At 31.3% G+C, this 19,365-nt stretch overlaps 2 protein-coding genes across 4 annotated transcripts; one reads left to right on the forward strand and one right to left on the reverse strand.

Annotated features, from left to right (window-relative positions):
- The first annotated feature begins 1,628 nt into the window (after positions 1–1,628).
- Positions 1,629–7,635, forward strand: LOC114734458 (probable pectin methylesterase CGR3). Of its 3 annotated transcripts, XR_003739168.1 has the most exons (8): positions 1,629–1,937; positions 3,158–3,305; positions 3,543–3,582; positions 4,405–4,446; positions 5,594–5,968; positions 6,477–6,532; positions 6,937–7,032; positions 7,200–7,283. XR_003739168.1 is itself a non-coding variant. In XM_028922086.1 (7 exons), exons 2-7 carry the CDS (start codon positions 3,183–3,185, stop codon positions 7,350–7,352), a joined length of 789 nt encoding a protein of 262 aa, XP_028777919.1. In that variant the 5' UTR covers positions 1,634–1,937; positions 3,158–3,182; the 3' UTR covers positions 7,353–7,635. The 3 variants fall into 3 exon arrangements, 2 of the variants coding, with proteins under 2 accessions (XP_028777919.1, XP_028777920.1); XM_028922086.1 differs by lacking the exon at positions 6,937–7,032 and having other exon boundaries at positions 1,634–1,937; positions 7,200–7,635; XM_028922087.1 differs by lacking the exon at positions 6,937–7,032 and having other exon boundaries at positions 1,634–1,862; positions 7,200–7,635.
- A 1,305-nt stretch (positions 7,636–8,940) lies between these two features.
- On the reverse strand, positions 8,941–13,263 carry LOC114734460 (branched-chain-amino-acid aminotransferase 2, chloroplastic-like). The gene is made up of 8 exons (XM_028922090.1): positions 13,111–13,263; positions 12,351–12,527; positions 11,741–11,872; positions 11,344–11,442; positions 10,415–10,531; positions 10,198–10,293; positions 9,727–9,839; positions 8,941–9,055 (listed from the first exon to the last, which is right to left on the reverse strand). The coding sequence occupies exons 1-8, from the start codon at positions 13,261–13,263 to the stop codon at positions 8,941–8,943; spliced, it is 1,002 nt and encodes a 333-aa protein (XP_028777923.1).
- Positions 13,264–19,365: the final 6,102 nt, after the last annotated feature.

A 19,365-nucleotide genomic window follows, 5' to 3' on the forward strand; every position in this document is an offset into this window, starting at 1 on the left:
ACGCGTAAAATAAAATGAAAATTGAAAATGAACATAAAAATAATTTATAATTTTAGAATGTAATATGTTTTTCATGTAATACATTATAATTGTTCTCCAATTCTCCTGCCAAAGGTTAGATGGCAACTTATTTAGATTTTTCCCCTCTTGTAATACACACATATATCCTTTTGGGGCAATTATCAATTTTTTTTAAAATTTAATTATAAAAAAGTCCTAATATCAAGTGCTCAACTTGAACGCGTTGCCATTCCTTACTTTAAAACTTGTTATTTTTTTTTCACTTGTCAATCTTTTTTTCTTTGATATTAGAATCTCATTAGGATGTTTTTACTTTTCATTTAAATTATGAGAATTATGCCGGAACTGTTGAATTTTTTAGATACTGATTCTTATATCGAAAAATGTTTCTTTCTATTTGTACTATTTCAGATACAAATTTTATAATAATTAAATCCCTTGCTTGGAACCAAATTGTACTTCTTCCTGTCATTTTCACTCACAATTTACATAGTTTTTAATTTTTTAATAATTTAAAAATTATGGAAACATTGTTGAAATAGGTATAGAAGGATTGCAGAAATCAAAATAATGAAAGTATTAATAGATGAAGCCCAAGTCCTATAATTTTTTTTATATTAAGGTATTTTAGTCAAATAGTATTAAGTTAAATTTCGTTATAAACTAGATTATTTGACAATTTTTTAAGAAAAAGACTTCAATACTTAATCTTAAATATCTAATATATTTTTGTCCAATCAAGTTAAGTGAATTATAAAGTACTTAAGAATATGATTTGATTAGAAACAGTTATTTTACGATATAAAGCTAAGCATATAAGTTTTTACTGCTTTTTAATTTATGCATGTAAGATTAAACAATAATTACTTCATAATTAAGAGAATCAAAATAACATCCAACATTTTCATTAAAAATGATTAAAAATATCTCATATAATTTTTTATTATTCATTGACACAAACGTCACCTTTTTATCATGCATATTCTTATACAAGTCAAGATTTTTTTTTATAAAAAAAACAAATTTAGATGTCCTTCTACAAATACACTTGCAAAATTTGTAGTTTAATTAAATTTTTTATAATAATTACTCTAATAAATAAAAGGAGTTTTGGAAGAATCACCTTCAACGAAATCCAACAATGTTTACTCAATATCAGATAATTATATAAAAAAATTAAAAGAGTATACCATAAATAATAAAAGAAATTTTAGGGCATATTACATTAATTCTGGGAAAAATTGATAATGATTTTCTGTTTGAAAATTTAATTAGCTAAGAGGACTTGAATTTGAGCAGGTGCAAGTATGATCCCTGAATACAATATATCTTTTGTTATGTGCAAATGACTTTCGTATTGATAATTATTGCATATCATTGATAACATGTTACACACAATAGAAGATATGTTGTACTTACATATCATAATTACACTCGTTCAAATTTATGTTCCTTCAGCCAATTAAATTTCAATCAGGGATTTTTTTTTTACTAATTTTCTCATTAATTCTGCACAGGATAGCAAGAGTACCGCCCGTTTGTTATCATGTACGTGGGTGCGCCGCTGCTTTACCAACACGCTCCCCCGGCTCCGCTGTTTCTGGTGAGTGTCTTTGGGCTCCTCATTATAAAAGGGGAATCTTCCAAATCAAAGCGGTGCTCTGGATCCAACAGGAAATCCCATTTGCAAGAAAAAGAGAAAATCTTATATATATAAAAAATGAAATGCCTTCGAGCTTTTAATTCCCACTGTATTTTACGCTCTAGTTTCTGCTCAGAGTAAGAGCACGACAGATCTGGATCGCGACGGCAGAGATCTACTTTCTTTGATTTCATTTCAGGCGGTCCTTTTCTACTTGCCCAAATAATTCAAGCTATCTCTTTCTGTTTCTTTCATCTCAAGTTTTATCTTTCAGGTCTGTCTGCTCCGTCTAATGCTATCTTTGTTGCTTGAGTTTCGTTTATGTTGATCTGTTTTCTTTACTTCGTTGTAGCGGGTTGCAGCTTGTTTTTTGTTTGCTTTGGTAACGATTTGCCATTTCAATTGACATTTGATTATTTGCTAATATCTGGAGGAGCTAGCGGATAAGATAAGCTTAATTTGTCGGAACTTCTTTGTTAATTGTGGTATGGTTGTCATATTGTCGTGTAAACTAACTGCAATTAGAACGGACTCACCAAGCTATAGAAAGAGATATGGAAAGAATTACAATTTATGGGGTCTGACTAAATTAGCTGGAGATACTTATATTCGCTGTGCGTCATTAGCTTGGTGCTGCCGAGATTTGATTGATGCTATGCTTTCCTGCTTTTCACTCAAATGTTAAACGGTAAACCTTTGAGGTTCGATTGGGAGCTGTGGGGAGAGCAGTTTTTTCATCCTTTTGTAGAGGTATAGTGAAATCGCGCTCCAAACTTCAAATATGCTAGCTAGAACTCATAAATGGCTTAAATGTAATAGATCATGCAAAGCAAAAAAACATGAGATGTTAGAAATAGAAACATAAAAAAACTAAGGTTAATAGCTTTTAATGGCCTATGAAAAATTTAGTTCAGTTCAGATTGTACTTCAATAGCATGTACTCCATACCGTGTATTGAACATAATCTTATCAAATGTTTCGGGATGTCATTAGTTTCCTTTAGAATATAGCCTAGGACTTAGACAACTGTGGGTATTTAATGTTCCCTGTCTTCTAAACACTTGGTTCTTTTGAAATTTATACTCAAAACCATTCCAATGTATATCATCCCAATAATGTACATTTTTGGAACATGTGGCTGTACATTGATATGAGATTGTCACTGTAAGTGCTCTGGCATGTATATCATCTGTGAGTTTCCTGTGATACCTTGAGTCATTTGATAGCGTACTATGTTGTTCTACATGCAGATGTTTGGCATTCATTTTGCTATTTCAATTTACTTGTAGATAAATATAATGCTCTAAGATTTAAAGATAAGTAGTATGCTTATATGGTATTTGAGACATTTTAGTAGTTTAGGAAGCAGAGATACTATGCACTTCTGAATTGAAAGAAGTAAGTGTAAAAAGCATGATAACATAAAAGGAAGTAACTTCCTTTTCTGGAATTACTATAATCAAGCTAATGTCTAACACTTGTGCATTGTGCTAGGTTTGAGAGGCTCATTGCTACGATCATGTCAAGGAGGCCAGTAAATGTTTCCCGGCGCTTAGCTGATGGTGGGAGCATTCCATTTGTGGGCTCAATTCAGTCTAAATCTAACAGCTCCCCTTTACTGTCCATTGGTCTCGTTGTTGTGGTGCTTCCCTATGCATTTCTGTTGATTTTATATTAGTGAAAGAAAATTTAGCATCCTTAAAGTTTAGTGTGCAATACTTTTATGCACATGTTTGTTGCAACATCGATGCATCAAATTACTCCTACAGTGGCCCTTTCCCTGCCCCTTCCCATTATGGTTATTTCAACTTGTATATTCCATTGCATTCATCGCATATTGAGTTGGCTGTATACTGAATTTGAGTTTTGCGACTTTCAGGGTGCGATCCTCATCGTTGGTTACGTTTATAGCAATTCAGGTTTGTAAATAATCTGTTGACTAGAATCACCTTAAATTAAGAACATATCATTTTTAATGCAAAAGGGAAGCATCTTGAATATGTCCCCAACTATTCAACATCACGCTTCAAATACTAATTGACACAGTGACTCACTTCCGGGATCTAGTCTTTTTGAGCTTGAATTTTCTGAACTCTCTTTAGGGATGGATTTGTTTTGTCAATAAGATGCTCTCACAATCTCATAAGGCCACAAGAAGCGCACAGAGAAGTATTCAAATTTTCATACCCTCAGTGGGTTAAAGTAAAATAAGAGGCTATAAATAACATAGATAGCAACCTCAGCTTAAGCCATAAACATGGAATAATTCATTGAGTAACACTTTTCCCTACGAGGAAGATTAGCAGCAGTCCAATTTGAACCTTTCCAAGATCAGTTAAGTTTCTTTCTTTCCTTCTCTTTTAGCGCCCTCCTGTCTGTGTCTTGGAATCATACCAAATTAATGCCACTCCTTTATCAATGAACCTTCCAATTCCTTTTAAACCTTCCTAAATTTAATAAGTAATTGAGTAATTTAACTTCGAATTGTGACGTTATACAAGCCAGAAGCAGAGAATAATAAATTAATATACGGAAGAAAATGAATCTTGTCACATTCTGCCATGAAAATCACATATCTTGTTAAATCCTTATTTTTAACAAAATATTTAATAGATAAAAGAAAAAACATGCAGAAAAAAATACCACTTGCGTCATTAATGAAGAAGGCCTAAAAATTATTAGTTTGTTTGTAAACTCCATAACGAAGCTGATTTTGCTAACTTTATTTGCTCACTTGGCAGGTGGAGCAAGTGTTGATATTAAGGGTTTAAGTAGACTTGAAGGTAATACTTGTACCATTTTTGTTCTTTTGTTGTGTTATTGAAATTCAAGCTTCCATAGCAATTTTATATAGGCGAACAGTCAAGCACTTGATTGTCATTGTAGCAGAAGTAGGGAAATGCTAAATTAATTAGATTTCCTGTTTTCTCTAAATTTATCTCGCACATGGGTTATCTTGATGCATAATTTATTGTTAATTTGGTAACCATCCGCTCATATGGACCGAGTTAGCTTCTAGAAAATGTGATATCACCTGGTTTCTTGTCTCAAAATGTGAATGCTGTATTGAATAACATGAAAGCGGTTAGCTTGATTCGTTTTTTTCATATAGATAGCATTATGTAAATTTTTTAATTCGGATATATCTTATTTAAGCCTTATTTACCTTTTCTTCAGGAGTGAGAGTGGTAACTGGTATTTCTATGCTTTCTTTGATATTGTTCTGTGTTGAAATGCCTGAAGCTTATTTAGATCAAATGCTATTCTGGCCATGATGAACATGTTTTAAGCTAACTGCATGTCGAGGGCTTAAGTAACTCGTTCCTTGCTTGTTCCGATCCTAATAAAGAGCTTCAGATCCGATTCTGCACTACATACGATATTCCATTCCAGCCCTACAGCTTATATTTTGAACTGATTGCTTGGTGTTCAGATTTTAAGTACCACATGCACTCAGAATGGAAAGGATTCTGAATGGAATTTCAATTTAGATCGTACAAATAATTTTGAAACAGGAAAAAGAATTGTCTTGTAGTTTCTTCACCTTGTTTCAATCTCTATACTCATGCCCAAACTCAGTTTTTATTTTCAACAAAAATGAAAGGAATGCATAAATGTATTCTCTGATGGTTCTGATATTTGGAGTGAGCATGAAACCTCATTTTGCTGAATAATATGAGTTACATGTCCTGAACTGTGGTTATTGTATATGAAACCTGGCAAGCGTGCGTCTTAATGTGTGTGATAGACTTTAATAACGCCGTCTTCTTACTATAATTAGCAGCTCTCTTATCTTAGTCTGTACAAGAAACAATAATAATGATGTGTCTTGTTACTATAAGTGTGAACTATTTTGTCAGCTTCTAATGTAAAACTGTTGATTACCCTACTTAAGGATTCAGTTCAATAATCTCCGGTGTGTACATGTAGGTGGTGCTTCATGCACATCAGAGGTTCTACAAGCATTGCCTGTATTGAAGAAAGCATATGGAGACAGCTCGCGTAAGGTTTTGCATGTTGGCCCTGACACTTGTTATGTGGTATCTGGTTTACTGAAAGAAGAGGAAACCGAGGCCTGGGGAGTTGAGCCGTATGAGTTAGATGATGTTAGTGCAAACTGCAAGAATCTTGTACGCAAGGGCATTGTGCGTACAGCTGACATAAAGTTTCCTTTACCATATCGTGCAAAATCATTTTCTCTTGTCATTGTCTCAGATGCACTGGATTACTTATCTCCAAAATATCTGAATAAAACTTTGCCAGAGTTGGCAAGAGTTGCTGCTGATGGTGTTGTCATCTTTTCTGGTACATCCTCATGAATTTCCATTATTCAAGATTATTTCAGACTAAGCATTTTTCTTATTGAAATCTTATAGGACCTAGTCTAGAATTGGGTTTATGTAAGCTATATTTATTTGACAATTGAGTGTTTCATCCACCTAAATGACATGACATGACATTTTATGTTTTTACCGGAGTGAATACCTAGAAGAAATTTAGTCATTAAATATTAGCTGTAATGCATTTTGCCATAGCATGGTGCAATATTTCAGTGCGTTGTGGTTCTTGTTCTATCCTGAATTAACTTTCTGTACTGGAACAATCCATTTTCAAGTAATTGGTTTGAATTTTAATTCATGATAATCATGGGTTGTCTATAAATTTCCTTACATTTCTTTTTTTAAAGAAAAAACTTCATTTGATCTCCATCCTTTTTGGATGCATGTTTAACAGTTCATGTTGGGTGTGATAGCAAATGATATTCAGAAGTACATCTGCTTTTCTTTGCCTGATTTATCATCTTTATGCATAGGTTATCCAGGTCAGCAAAGAGCTAAAGACGGAGAAGTGGCAAAATTTGGCCGTCCAGTAAGTGACTCTTCTTTATTGGATGCCAATTTATGTTTAACAGAGTACGCATTAACTGTGGTTGCATTCGGCTTTGATGTTAGTAGTTAAAAATTAGACAAAGTAGGCACTGAAAAAAGAGACTAGAGTCGATTGTGGATAGAGGGATTGCAAGGACAGTATAATTTATTTTAGCATACCAGAATCTGGATGGATTTATTGTGGATCAAACTCGTTTTGGAAGAATAGAATTTCCTTGGCATTTCCTTCTTGTTGACAGATGTTTTATTACCTTTGTTAATGATTTGGAAGCAAACAATTTGTTGTTAAAAAGTGACTTTATGTTGGTTAAGATTGTAAAATAACCTGTTACTACTAAATATTTAGCAAATATTCACAATGTTGAAGTAAGCCACATACTGTAGTTACCATTGACAATTGGAAGTCTCTAAAGGCAATGAGCAGCATTGTTGGATTCGATTTTCTCTGTCACTAAAATTTCCCTCATTGTGTATTTGCTGGTAAAATCTCATGCCCATAAATCTTTCCTTTTTGTTATTCATCATTTTTCTCCTTTTTAGACTTTATCTCCTGTCGGTCTTTTTTAACTTAGCAGATGCCTAAAGAATAAATTATGTAGATTTGATCATTGAAGAATAATGTGTTAATGGATTTTCCATCTGTGAAGGCCAAATTACGAAGCTCGTCTTGGTGGATAAGGTTTTTCGTTCAGAGTAGTTTAGAAGAGAATGAGGCTGCAGGAAAGAAGTTTGAGCAAGCTGCAGCTAAGAAATCATACAAGCCATCTTGCCAAGTATTTCATCTCAAAGCATACCCCTGAGAATTTTAGTGTTACATTTTTCACTCAATTAAGGGCCCGAAGGGTAAGTTCAATACATTATATGGAAGTTATAGATTTTACATTCCAAATTTGGATTATATTGAGACAATAGATGTATTTCATTGTGATGTGGGTTTCAAGTTCATTGGTTAATGGTTAATACCTTTGTATCATTATTGATTTGGATAGTGTTTAGAAGAAGTAATTATGAAACCCTATTGATTATATGTAGCTATATGTTTTGATGTTAATGTTTAAAAATGTCAAGCTTTATGCACAACCAGACACCGGACGAAAGAAATTTTGTGTCTTGAGGCTTTGCTCAATCTTTCACCAAGCCGACTCCAATGGAGGTTTTTTCATTAAAAATTGCTGGGCTTTTTTTTTTTTTTTTGTATTGTACAAAATTTGATATATGAATCACATTGTGTATTGCTTGTGAATGTTGTGATTTGTTATAGATTTTGCGTTTGATGTTGTGTTTACAAATATATCAACCTCGATGCACAACCTGACACACTGGAGGATTGCAATTTTGTCCCCCGAGCCTTTGCTGTCACCAAGCCAATTAATTCCAATGGAGGTTGTTTCAAAAAAACACTTTGTGGGCTCTCTGCTTTGCATCAAATCTGATGAATGAATCACACTGGTTATAACCTATGACTATTGCTATATGTTACTTCTTTCTGTTTTCGGTTCTTAAGATTTAATATAAGAGATAGATAACTAATAAAAATCACACTTTGTGGGTTCCCTATACATTGTATGAAATTTGGGAAATGAATTCACACTATTTATGGTGTGTGAATATGGTATGTGAATATCATGATTTGTTATAATTTCGTATATGAAATTGATATTGAGTTGTTGACTTCAAGTAAACACAGTAGACATGACATATAGAAGCAAATAAAACTTTCTACTTCAAATTGCTGTGATCTGTTCAAGATCTCTGCTTTTCTGTGATTCGAGGAGTTTTTCTTGCATGAAGTCTGGATGAAAAAGGTATTTAGCAATTACTACTTCTGGTTCTAAATATAGAATCTTGTTTGTAGTGCAATTTGCACTATAAACTAGAGTAAAGATTTGGTATTATGGAATGATAATTAAATGGGGGTTGTTTTACATGGTAATCTATTCATCATCATTGATTAGAATCTCAACTCTTATTGGGTCCCCTTCAGCTAAACACCCCATACAACATCAATGAAAGTAATTAATATTTATAAACCAATCACTTCCACCAAAGGCAATGTACATGTATATTCAATCACAGTATATATAATTATTAATTTGCTATTTATTGTAACCAAAATGTATTACAGTATTAACAGCGGAGGCATATTACCCCGAATATGTAGCTATACATATATTATTGGCTGAGTTTTAAAATTTATTTTTATATATTGATATGATATATATAAATAATATCTATGACTATATTGTCTTTCTATCTTTCCTTCTTTGTACTCTTTTTTTTTTTTGGCCCCCACAACTGCCTAGTACCTTCGTACAATTAAGTAGGCATAGCACAAAGTTATGATATTTCCCCGAACCATAAAATATTAAAATACAATAAGATTGAAGCTCAATCAATTTGAACAGTCCAGCCATTCTTGTCCTCCACATCACCTAATTGGATGCCTCTAATCATATCAAACAGCTTCATTGATGTTGTTCCATCTCCAGTTTTAAATTCAACCCTGCACGTAAGTAATTAACAATAACAATAAGCACTATATTTTTTGGCTAATGTTCTTTTTCTTAATATTAAGTATTTCAACTCTAATCTATATTAGGGTCGAAAATAGGGCATATCAGATCAGACAGTCGCTAAACAAGCATGACCTATACTCTCTTGGTATGTTGAAGTTATCAAATTTTTTTAGCTTTGTACGTCAAAATGCCACTAAATCCAATTTTTTCTCTCATACAACTAGCAGTAAACTACTTACTCTAATTTGTTTGGTCCAGGGGAAACACAGGGGGAGGGGAGGAAAAATTTTAATGAGTTTGATTTGAAAAATTAAAAAATTGGGATTAAAAAGTTTTAATTAATTTTTCTTACTCTTTTATCTTACATCCTAATTTTATTAAAATTTTACAATCCCACTTTTTAAATTTTTTTAAATCTAACATATTAAAATTTTTCCTTCCTTGCCATTCCCTCCTTTTTCCTCGTACCAAAGGAGGAACTCATTGCACATCATCCTTAGTTTCTCCAATGGCAAATTTAATCAGAAACTCAACATCATAGCACAGCAAGAACCGCAAGCAGGTACAAATCAAACCATGAGGCACAAGTCATCTCAATCCTATAATATATATATATATATATATATATATATAAAGCAAGAAATGAATGTTCATGTACCTTTTGTCTTGGTAGGTTATACTCTTAACAGGGGAGATGCTAACAGCAGTTCCAGTGCAGAAAACCTCATCAGCTTCAAAAATTTCTTCTACTGAAACTCTGTCTTCTTTAGCCTAATCAGATTTTCAATAAATTTTTCTAAGTCAAAAGTTCAGTTCACTGTCAAATTTCAACATTTTTTAATCCAATATTACCCTTTTAATTTCAATTCAATTTAAGCAGAGTCTCAATTAAAGGAATTCTTCTAATTATTTTTTTAGTCACAAGATTTAAGTTCCAAAATTTTAAAACATGGCAAGTTCTTTTTTCTTGACCCAGACATCGCCGGTAATTGTTTGTTTATTTTTATTGGCCCTTCCTAATTTCAATCGTTCATAATATATATAGTGTTCTATTTTTTTAAAAGATAAAAAATAGGGTCACCATTATTAAATAATTTCTCATTATTTCATATACAGAAATAACAATTACCTGGTAACCCAAGTCAAAAGCTATGGAAATGATGCTTTTTCTTGTAATTCCTGGTAAAATAGTTCCAGTTGCTGGTGGGGTTGAAATTACGTTACCCTTAAACATCGAATGAATGAAATAATTAATTATTTATTATTAGTATATAAACTAGTGACAATGGATTTTTTTCCACATAACACATAAAGCACAAATAATTAATTGATTCATTAATATTTACCTTTACAATGAAAACATTACACGATGATACCTCCTCGATGTACTTGTGTTCCTGTGAGTCTAGAAAGAGGACATCAGAAAATCCTTTAGCTTTTGCTTCTTTTGTCACCTGAAAAACCTGCATTGAGTTGGAAACATCCATTAATACCAAGTTATCATGGGCTAGGGTATAAATTTGTCCTGAAAGTTTTTACTTAAGAGTGCTGGACATTTGAAAATTTTTTTAGATGCAAATTTGCTCTAAAAGTTTAATATCATAGTAATATTATGCCTATCATTAAAAAACTAATATTGACCATTTAAATAGTGATATTGACCATTAATATTTTTAATGGTATAAAGTATTATTGTTACAATTTTAAACTTACCAGGCATCTTTACAAAAAAAAAATTAGATGCCCAATGTTTCTAAGTGAAAACTTTTAGAAAAAATTTACACTTTAATTCATTTATTATCAACACCAATATTTAATATAATATATTAAATCTGTTGAAAAATCATGCTGATCATAAAACATCAAGTTTTAGTTTCCACAGTTAAGTGCTCCTCTAAGAGTGAAAGACAGATAGCCAAACCTCAAAGAAACTAGTGTTACAAGCACAAGTCTAAATAAAGAACTCAGTCTTAAAAGATTAACTTGTTAGGTAATAAAACTCCCTAAACTTAGAAAGCCCAATTTTGTTATGAGATTTCCGGATGTGAACTCATAACAAAAAATTTGACTAGATGACAAGACATAAAGGAGTAGCAACGTCTAGTTGAGGTCGCAAGTACAAACATGTGGGATATGTGTGTTTTTACTTGTGCTTAACAAAAAATAACTTTATTTTTTTAATTTAAATTAGATTAATTTAATTCTAGATCTAATCTCAGCTACTTATAGTTCTGTGATGATATTATGTGGTTTTAAGAAATAATTATATGCTTACAGGTGAATAGTTGCTTATATTTTTGATTCCACCAGTTCCCCCAGGAATAGCACGAGAAAATTTATCTTCAATTAACAAATGCATATCACCAGCGAGTCCCTGTTCCATATACGAAAATACATTAACATAAAGGAAGTAATCCACACTAAAAAAATTTAAAAGAAAATTAATTTGTCAGTCTTTATAATTTTACCTAATTTTTAACCATTTCTCTGCAGTTTTTAATGCAGTTTACTCAATTATAAATATTAGTTCATATGCCAAATGAAAAGAAAAAAAATATAAGTAACAATGTTCTTATTAGAGCTTCATCATCTTAACAAATGAAACCAATGTTCATAATTAATTAAATCAAATTAAAGCTTATCGAATCATTATTGGAGATAATAAATCTCACCTTATATTTATTGCCAATTGGATTAGTGTATATTAAGAAGGTGGCTTCTGGTGCAGGTGAAATACCCATAACTGGTCCACTTCCAAATAACAGAGGCCTAATGTACAATGATCCTTTTCCATAAGGAGGTAGCTGAAATTAATGTAAGACATAAATCTACATATAAGAAACATATGTTGACATAATTATTTGATATATGATGCTACTGATCCGGTCAAATTCGAGTATTGTTGCGTTTAAGATGGCAGTACTACCAATGTGATTGTATATTCGTGTTCCTTTTAACATATAAACATTTAAAAAGAAAAATAAAAACAAAAGCTATTGTGTTACTGAAAAAAGGAAAAACAAGTAGAGATTAGAAAACGATAATTAGAATACCAAAAGTCCAAAACAAGATATGAATAGTTACATCAATAAATTTGAACAAAATGTAGCAGCATTCTAAAAGTAGAGACTAAATGAAAGATGAAGTGAAACTGTGTGTGTGTGTGTGTGTGTGACTTTTTTTGGAAAAAAAAATCATCAAACTTTTAAGAAGTTATGTATATGAGGAAAGTAAAAGAAAGTAGAGTTAATTAAGCATTAATATTATAGTATCTTATATTACCCAACGTTGATTTGCAAGAACGACTTGTTTGACCGCATGAATAAATTGTTCAACAGAAGGTGCAACCAACAACAATCTCTCAGCTCCCTTTTGCATTCGCAATGCATTTTCTTGGGGTCGAAATGTTTGAATCCCACCATCTTTTCTTCTGTGTGCTTTTAGCCCTTCAAATAATCCCTATTTAACATTTATATTATCATAAATCATATTTTCCTTTATCAGTCCAGAAAATAAATAAATAAAAGAAGTTAAGACCCTTGTAAAATAAAAGCCTGTGGAAAAGTTGCATTGGACATGGGTTATGAATTATCGGGTAACTGAATTTAAAGAATCACTCCCAGGTTTTGATTTGTGATTTCCCAATTGGTTGTGTTTAATTAGGTTGATCTGATCATATTTAGTTTGTTGAAATTAATTACTATAGATTATAACAAGAATAAAGCCTCATATGTAGAACAAATAAATATATGATTTCTTCATCTTTGAGATTTTTACTGAATTTGGATTAAGAAATGGGTAACTAATTAATATCTAAAGAAGTTATTTAGTAATTGTTCTATAATTAGTAAGTATTGCATGAGTAATGAAGATGGTATAAACTGGGGGGGGGCATGCAATAACGGAAAAATGATGCAAGAAAACACCAAAGCAATGCTTTTTTTTTTTAAAAAAAAAACCTCTTATTATAATTTCTAACTAATTTATTCGTCTGGATTAAACTAGAAATCAATATACTATTACAAAGTAATTAACAACTTACTTGTCCATAATTTAAGACAGAAGAATTGGGATTGATCTCAATAGTCCCAAAAGGGATCAATTTCCCTTCAGTGAACATACCATCTGAAGAGCTTTTCATTATATAAATTTGATCAGTTGAAATCACTTCATATTGAATTTTGTCCCAATCCATGTTCATGCATGTCTCTTCCCTATCCCTATTATTCATAAAAAAGAAGAAGTTCAAAATCAAAATCAATAAAAAGGGTAATATAAGACCTGCAATAAATTATATTATTCATATATAATGACAAGCAATATATATGCAACTTATTTTTCTACTTCATATATATTCTACACGGGCCTATATCTAATTACAGTTATATAGTTCATATGAATTACGAGTACAATTAAAAGCATAGCATGATTGATTGCATATACTTTCATTATATTTTACTACTTGCATACCAAATGAATCCTTATTCTGATTGAATTGAACTAGTATACAAAGAATCAAATTGTTAAAAAAGTTCTGGAGGAAAACAATGAAAATTCCAATATTAACAAACACTAGATGAGACCTCGATATTTTAGGTCATATTATTAGAATCAGATTGGACCAAATGGTCTGATCCGGTGCAATGGCTTAACCGGCAAAAAACCAAATCGGCCGGTACAAATTCTGTTAAACCAGCCTTATCTTAGTGCCAAAACGGTTCAGATCAGAGGCTTAATAATAATAATAAAAAAAACAGATCAACATGCACACGGATTGCAGAGCAAGAACATACAGATGCGAAGAAAAAGTTGAGAAGACGATACAGAAAGTACTGATTTGAAAGAGTAAGATAGCTTTTCAAAGGAAGCATTTCATATGAGAGTTTTTGTGCATACTCACATCACACCAAAGAGGAAAGTGAAGACTGGGAGGAACTATGAACGCTTCTAAAGCTTCACAGATTAGAAATTAGTAGATGTGGATGGTATATATCATAGGAAGCTTAGGAAACCTATTGTTAATTAACTTACACAATTTTCAATAAAAAGGGAAAAAAAAAACATTCACTTTGACTAAAGTTTCTGTGTTTCTCAAAAAGTCTATCATCAGATATTATTGCCTCCAATCCCTATAATTAATTGCCAAATAAAAAATATATTTATTTTTATAATTATTTTATTATAGTTTTCATGGCGAAAAAGATTTTTAAATTTTACATTTCTTCAATTTTTTTATTTAAAATAATTAATATAAAGTTATAAATATATTAATGTAATTAAAACTGGCCTAATCCATCCCGGCTTTGAAAACATTAATTCGTTTCATGAGAACAAAAGGGAGAAAGTTTGTAAGAGTCATTGGGTGGATTTTACCTCATTATAGTCAAGTCCCGAGGCCCCAACAAATCTTGGTTAAAAGAATGCACAAAATCAGTTCTTGGTATAGCTGGGAAAAAGGGAGAATCCGCGGCTATGGAAGCTCAGGGAAAGAAAGAAAAGTAAAGGCAGGAGAAGGAAAAGAATGACAAAAATTATGGGAAATGAGTTTCTTGATTCTCATTAATGAAATAGCTGAGTATTTATACAAGAGAAAGACATAGTATTTACACAACAAACTTATGCTAATACATAACAAATTCTGTTATAATTAACTTTATTAACAGACGTATTATTCTATGGTTAACAAGGAAGGAAAAAAATTTTAAGATATTTCCGCAATTGAAGCTAGCTATTTATAAAAGAAGACCAAAATGTATTAACAACAAATTATTAGTTGAGGTAATAAGTGGCTTTACCTCATAAGGAAGAAAATATAAGTTTGAATTCTGGAAAGAGCGTTTTAAACTTTTAACTTTTATATTGGGAAAGTTTTAAACTTTTAACTAGCTTAAATACTCTCGGCCTCAGGTCCACAGTGACTTGGGGATACCTGAATTAAAAAACAAACAAGGTGTTCTAGGAGGTTTAAGAACCATGTGATGAGTTTTATCATAGATTTTTATATTCGATTTTATGTTTACAAAACAATCTGACAGATAGGAGGATTGCAATTTCGTCTATTAAGGCTTGGCTTTGCCTTAAAATTCTGTCACCAAGCCAATTCCAACGAGTTCCATCAGTTATAGCTTGTGAATATTGTGATTTACTATAGATTTTATATTGCACGAATTGGAGGGGGAAAAAGGTGTTTAGCAACTATTCTCTAGGTTCTATTTATAAGACTTCTTTTCCTGGATTTTAGTACAAAACTTATTACAAAATTTAATGACATATTTATCATTTACTCTAAAAAGTGTTCTGAATTTCTTTCATTGTAAAAAGGCAATTAAAAAACTTTAAAAACTTTAAGAATTATTTTTTAATTATTTTTTAATACTTATAGGTTATAAATTAGTTAACATATTTTTATGATGAAAACGAGAGGAAGTACTTTGGTCGTAAATCAATCCTCATAAAAATTTTCAATCTTAAGCTTCACTGTATAATTTGTGCAATCCATATGCTTTAACACACTGTAGTATGCTATAATTTGTTATTAATTGTAACTAAAACCTGTGTTACAATAATTATTAACAACATAGATATATTGGATTTTCTTCTTCTTCTTTTTAATTGGAGAGGCAAACACTAACAATCTAAGACTACAAGGTCACAGTCATTTCTTATACTCAGTTTACAACCAAAAACTTCTCAACTTTTACACATGATAATTCTTTTTAGCCTGGGTTCTTACATATGATATGATATACACATCATAAAAAATATATATATATTTTTTTGCCATCATCAGAAAACATGCATATATTATCATATCATAAATTTAAATTCAATCCTGCGTGTAATTACATTATAAATTATCATTCTTTTAACTAAACTTTATTACTATCATTTCAATTCAATTATATTAGCGCCTGTTTGGGTTTCCACACATTCTCTTTTGTAGGAACCACTATTTATTAGGACGTAGTTCCAAATAAATAAAGCCTCAATCTTGCTTTTTCAATTTCATCATAGTGGATGTGTAGACTAGTTGAAAAAAAAATGAAAATCAAAAGTAGATTACAAAACAAAATAAAAAGATCATTTATAAAGTCATTTTATTAATATGGCTTTAAAAAACTTGCATGGTTGCTTGTTAGAATTTTATTTTATATATATCTGTTAAATAAGAAATGAACGTTATCCACCTTTTGTGTTGGTATGTATAGGTTATACTCTTGACGGGAGATTCCAACGGCAGTTCCAGTGCGAAAAACCTCATCAACTTCAACTACTTTTTCTACTGAAACTCTGAGTTATTTAGATTTTCAATACATTTTTCTCAGTCAAAAGTTCAGTTTATTGTCAAATTTCAACATTTCTCTGTTTTTTTTTTGGCAACCGGATATGATATGATATGATATCCAACACTGCCCTATTAATCTAGATTCAAGTTGAGTAGAGTTTTGATTGAAGGCACAAATCTCTCAAAGCATATATAATTTCTTTATGGCACTCGCAAGACTCAAATTTAAATGTTTGAAAGATGTGAGTTCCTTTTTGGCACTCACAAGCCACAACTCTCCCCTTTGAGCGAGTGAAGTGCCATGTAGGCTGATTTTGTAGTGAAAGAGCCACTCTTATCCCACTTCCATCAAATATATTAATATTCCCTTCTCTATCCCTGACTTCTTGGATTCCTACACTTTACATGGTTCCAATTGTGTCTTCAATTTTTCTCCATGCATTTGACCTTGCCTTTCTAGGGTTAATAGTTGGGAGAAGATCATCACCACATCCATATTTTCCTCTTGATTATCTTCAACCTCACTATTACAAACAATGCTATTTTCGTCTATTGTGGAGGCATTTTTGGTCTGTTTAGGCAGAGACACGTTGATAAATGAGATATAGATAGTATTTATGTATTCATCTGTTTTATATTCTAAACAGACAAAAAAGGTCATCATATTCATATATTCTGCAGAACAGATGAAAATAATTTTTTTTTAAAGAAACTTGGGTGGAATTATTTGCATGGCAACTTTCTTAGAACCTGCAATTTAAGCAGAACCAAAATAGATTGCAGCAACAATAAAAGCAATTCAGTTGAACCAAGTCATGTCACACTTTACATACACAAACGATCTACAATCCACAACTTTAAGGGTCAAAACAAATGACAACAATAACATTCTAATTAATTGCTGATTAAATTTAAAGAAAAGAAGCTTTTCGTCTATTACTTGTAATACTTATTTGTTACAGCATGAAAGACGAGTATAAGCTCTCATAATAGACAACTCATACTCATCTGTTACAAGGTAATAGAGGAGTATCAAGGCCCTTTTCCTCTGGTTTTCAAAACAGATAAAATTTGGGAAAAAAATAGACCCTTTTGTAGTAGTGCTAGCTAGAGAGAGTTGCACTCTTTTACCAGACTCCATCCAAGCTTCGTCATAAGCTAAGTCCCCCTCTCTGCTTTGTTAGGCAAACTTTGTCTCAAGAGAGGAGGTGCATCCTGCAATGGTTTTCTGATGAGCCCTAGAGAAAGTCTTGAGCTTTCTTTTCAATAGAGTCACAAGTATTATCTGATTCCATAGTATAAACAGGCATAGCATTAGCCGAAGAGAGATTATTTATTTTTGTTGCTAAGACGACTTTTGACTTTATCAATAACGAGCTAACAGGTCTTTGTAGTGAATTGCTTTTGGTGCGAAGACACTCCTAGATATTTTCCAAGCTTACTCGTTTAGGCAGAATCAAGTTTCTCACTTGTTTGCACTGCTTTGTTATGATTAACATTCCTAGAGAAAAGAATATCTTAGTCTTGTTCTAGCTGACTTTTTAGTCTTGTTCTAGCTGACTTTTTGTCTTGATATAGTGCAGAACTGATACAAGCATTGTCTAATTACGACCACCCGTTACAAACTAGCTTCTGTTAGGCTTTGCAATTGTTAACTCCAAGAAATTCATGATTTTAGCCCATTTTCCTTGGTCATTTCATAAAGAATGGTAAAACAAGTTAAGGAAATTGATGAATTAATCAACCTACTTTCCTAATATAGTTTGAGAAAATATTAAAAAGTGTATTTCGTTTCTATATTAGCATAATATTCAATTGGAAGAAAAAAAGACATATTAATTGTATTTTAATGAAATACCTCAAAGATTTTTCCCGTACAAATATGTCGGGGATATACTCCATCTTGTCCTTATTATAAGTTTCAAATAACTAATTTGCGGATAATAAACAATCAGTTAAAATTAGTTAAAAACAATAAATAGGTTAAAATTTTAGTTTTGTTTTCAAATATGCCCTAATAATGAAAGAGAAAAAGGATGAAAGAAAATATATGTCAAAATGTGATGTGACAGTATGCCAAATGAGAGAAAATAAAAAATTATGAGCAAAATTGAAAAAATACATTAAATGTTAAGATAAACTCAAATTAGAGCTTATAAAATGGAGTATTTCCCATTTCAAATTTCAACCTTGTAAGAAAACCAAACATTGGGCTCCCATGATGCTCATCAGGCCTATATGTGCTTTGGAGCCTAAAGAAGGTCCCTATTATCCACAACTTATAAATAGTACAATTTTTTTATAAATTTTATTATGAATAATTGAAATCTACAGATGAGCACCAAATGATCCATATTCTCATCTATTGCTTAAATTTTCAATCTTATCTAATAAAAAACATCTCAACTATCTGTTTTTAGTTGTTGCTTGCAACGAAAACGATTTCATCTATTGCTTTAAGTGAAATAAAAATGTTAAAAGTTTACATCTGACGGTGTGATGAAGTTTAGATTAAATGATGCGACGCCATGATAAAAAGGTGAATAGTAATTGGGTCCAATGAAAAAGACTTCCTTCCCTTTAAACAAAGCAAAATGATTCAAACTTTATAGATAAATTGGATCATATCAGAAGAGTTACTTAAAATATGCTTGACAATAAGCTTAAATTTGACTGGATAATTTGTGAAATAAAAATATTGAAAAAGTTTTTCCCCCTTTCTTTATCCAATAGTTCCCTGCCCTAGGAACTTCCAAATGAATTTAAATTGAGGGAGATAGATTTCTATAGAACAAATCAAGAAAAGAACTTCTTTTTTTTAATAAGGTTTGGATATTGATATAATTCATCTAATTCAATTCTTCTTTGTGGGAAATTGCTTTGGTAGATTTTGCTTCATTTATCATGTTTCTCATTTAGTTTAGTTTGAATTTAGGTTTATGAAATTTAAAAAAAAAAGGTCTTATATTGTGGCACAAAAGATTTCATTTCAAAAACAAATCTCTCTACTCC

The sequence above is a fragment of the Neltuma alba genome, unplaced genomic scaffold (assembly GCF_004799145.2).
Source record: "Neltuma alba isolate B1F8T4 unplaced genomic scaffold, ASM479914v2 tig00013105_pilon, whole genome shotgun sequence".
Taxonomy (NCBI): Eukaryota; Viridiplantae; Streptophyta; class Magnoliopsida; order Fabales; family Fabaceae; genus Neltuma; species Neltuma alba.

Excerpts from the sequence above, each read along its gene's own strand:
- LOC114734458 (XM_028922086.1), top strand. The coding sequence starts at position 3,183 with ATGTCAAGGAGGCCAGTAAATGTTTCCCGGCGCTTAGCTGATGGTGGG. Across the intron at positions 4,447-5,593 it reads GGGTTTAAGTAGACTTGAAG|GTGGTGCTTCATGCACATCA; the intron begins GTAATACTTGTA and ends GTGTACATGTAG. Across the intron at positions 5,969-6,476 it reads TGGTGTTGTCATCTTTTCTG|GTTATCCAGGTCAGCAAAGA; the intron begins GTACATCCTCAT and ends CTTTATGCATAG.
- LOC114734460 (XM_028922090.1), bottom strand. The coding sequence starts at position 13,263 with ATGGATTGGGACAAAATTCAATATGAAGTGATTTCAACTGATCAAATT. Across the intron at positions 10,532-11,343 it reads ATATAAGCAACTATTCACCT|GTTTTTCAGGTGACAAAAGA; the intron begins GTAAGCATATAA and ends AACTCAATGCAG. Across the intron at positions 9,840-10,197 it reads CTTTTGACTTGGGTTACCAG|GCTAAAGAAGACAGAGTTTC; the intron begins GTAATTGTTATT and ends AAATCTGATTAG.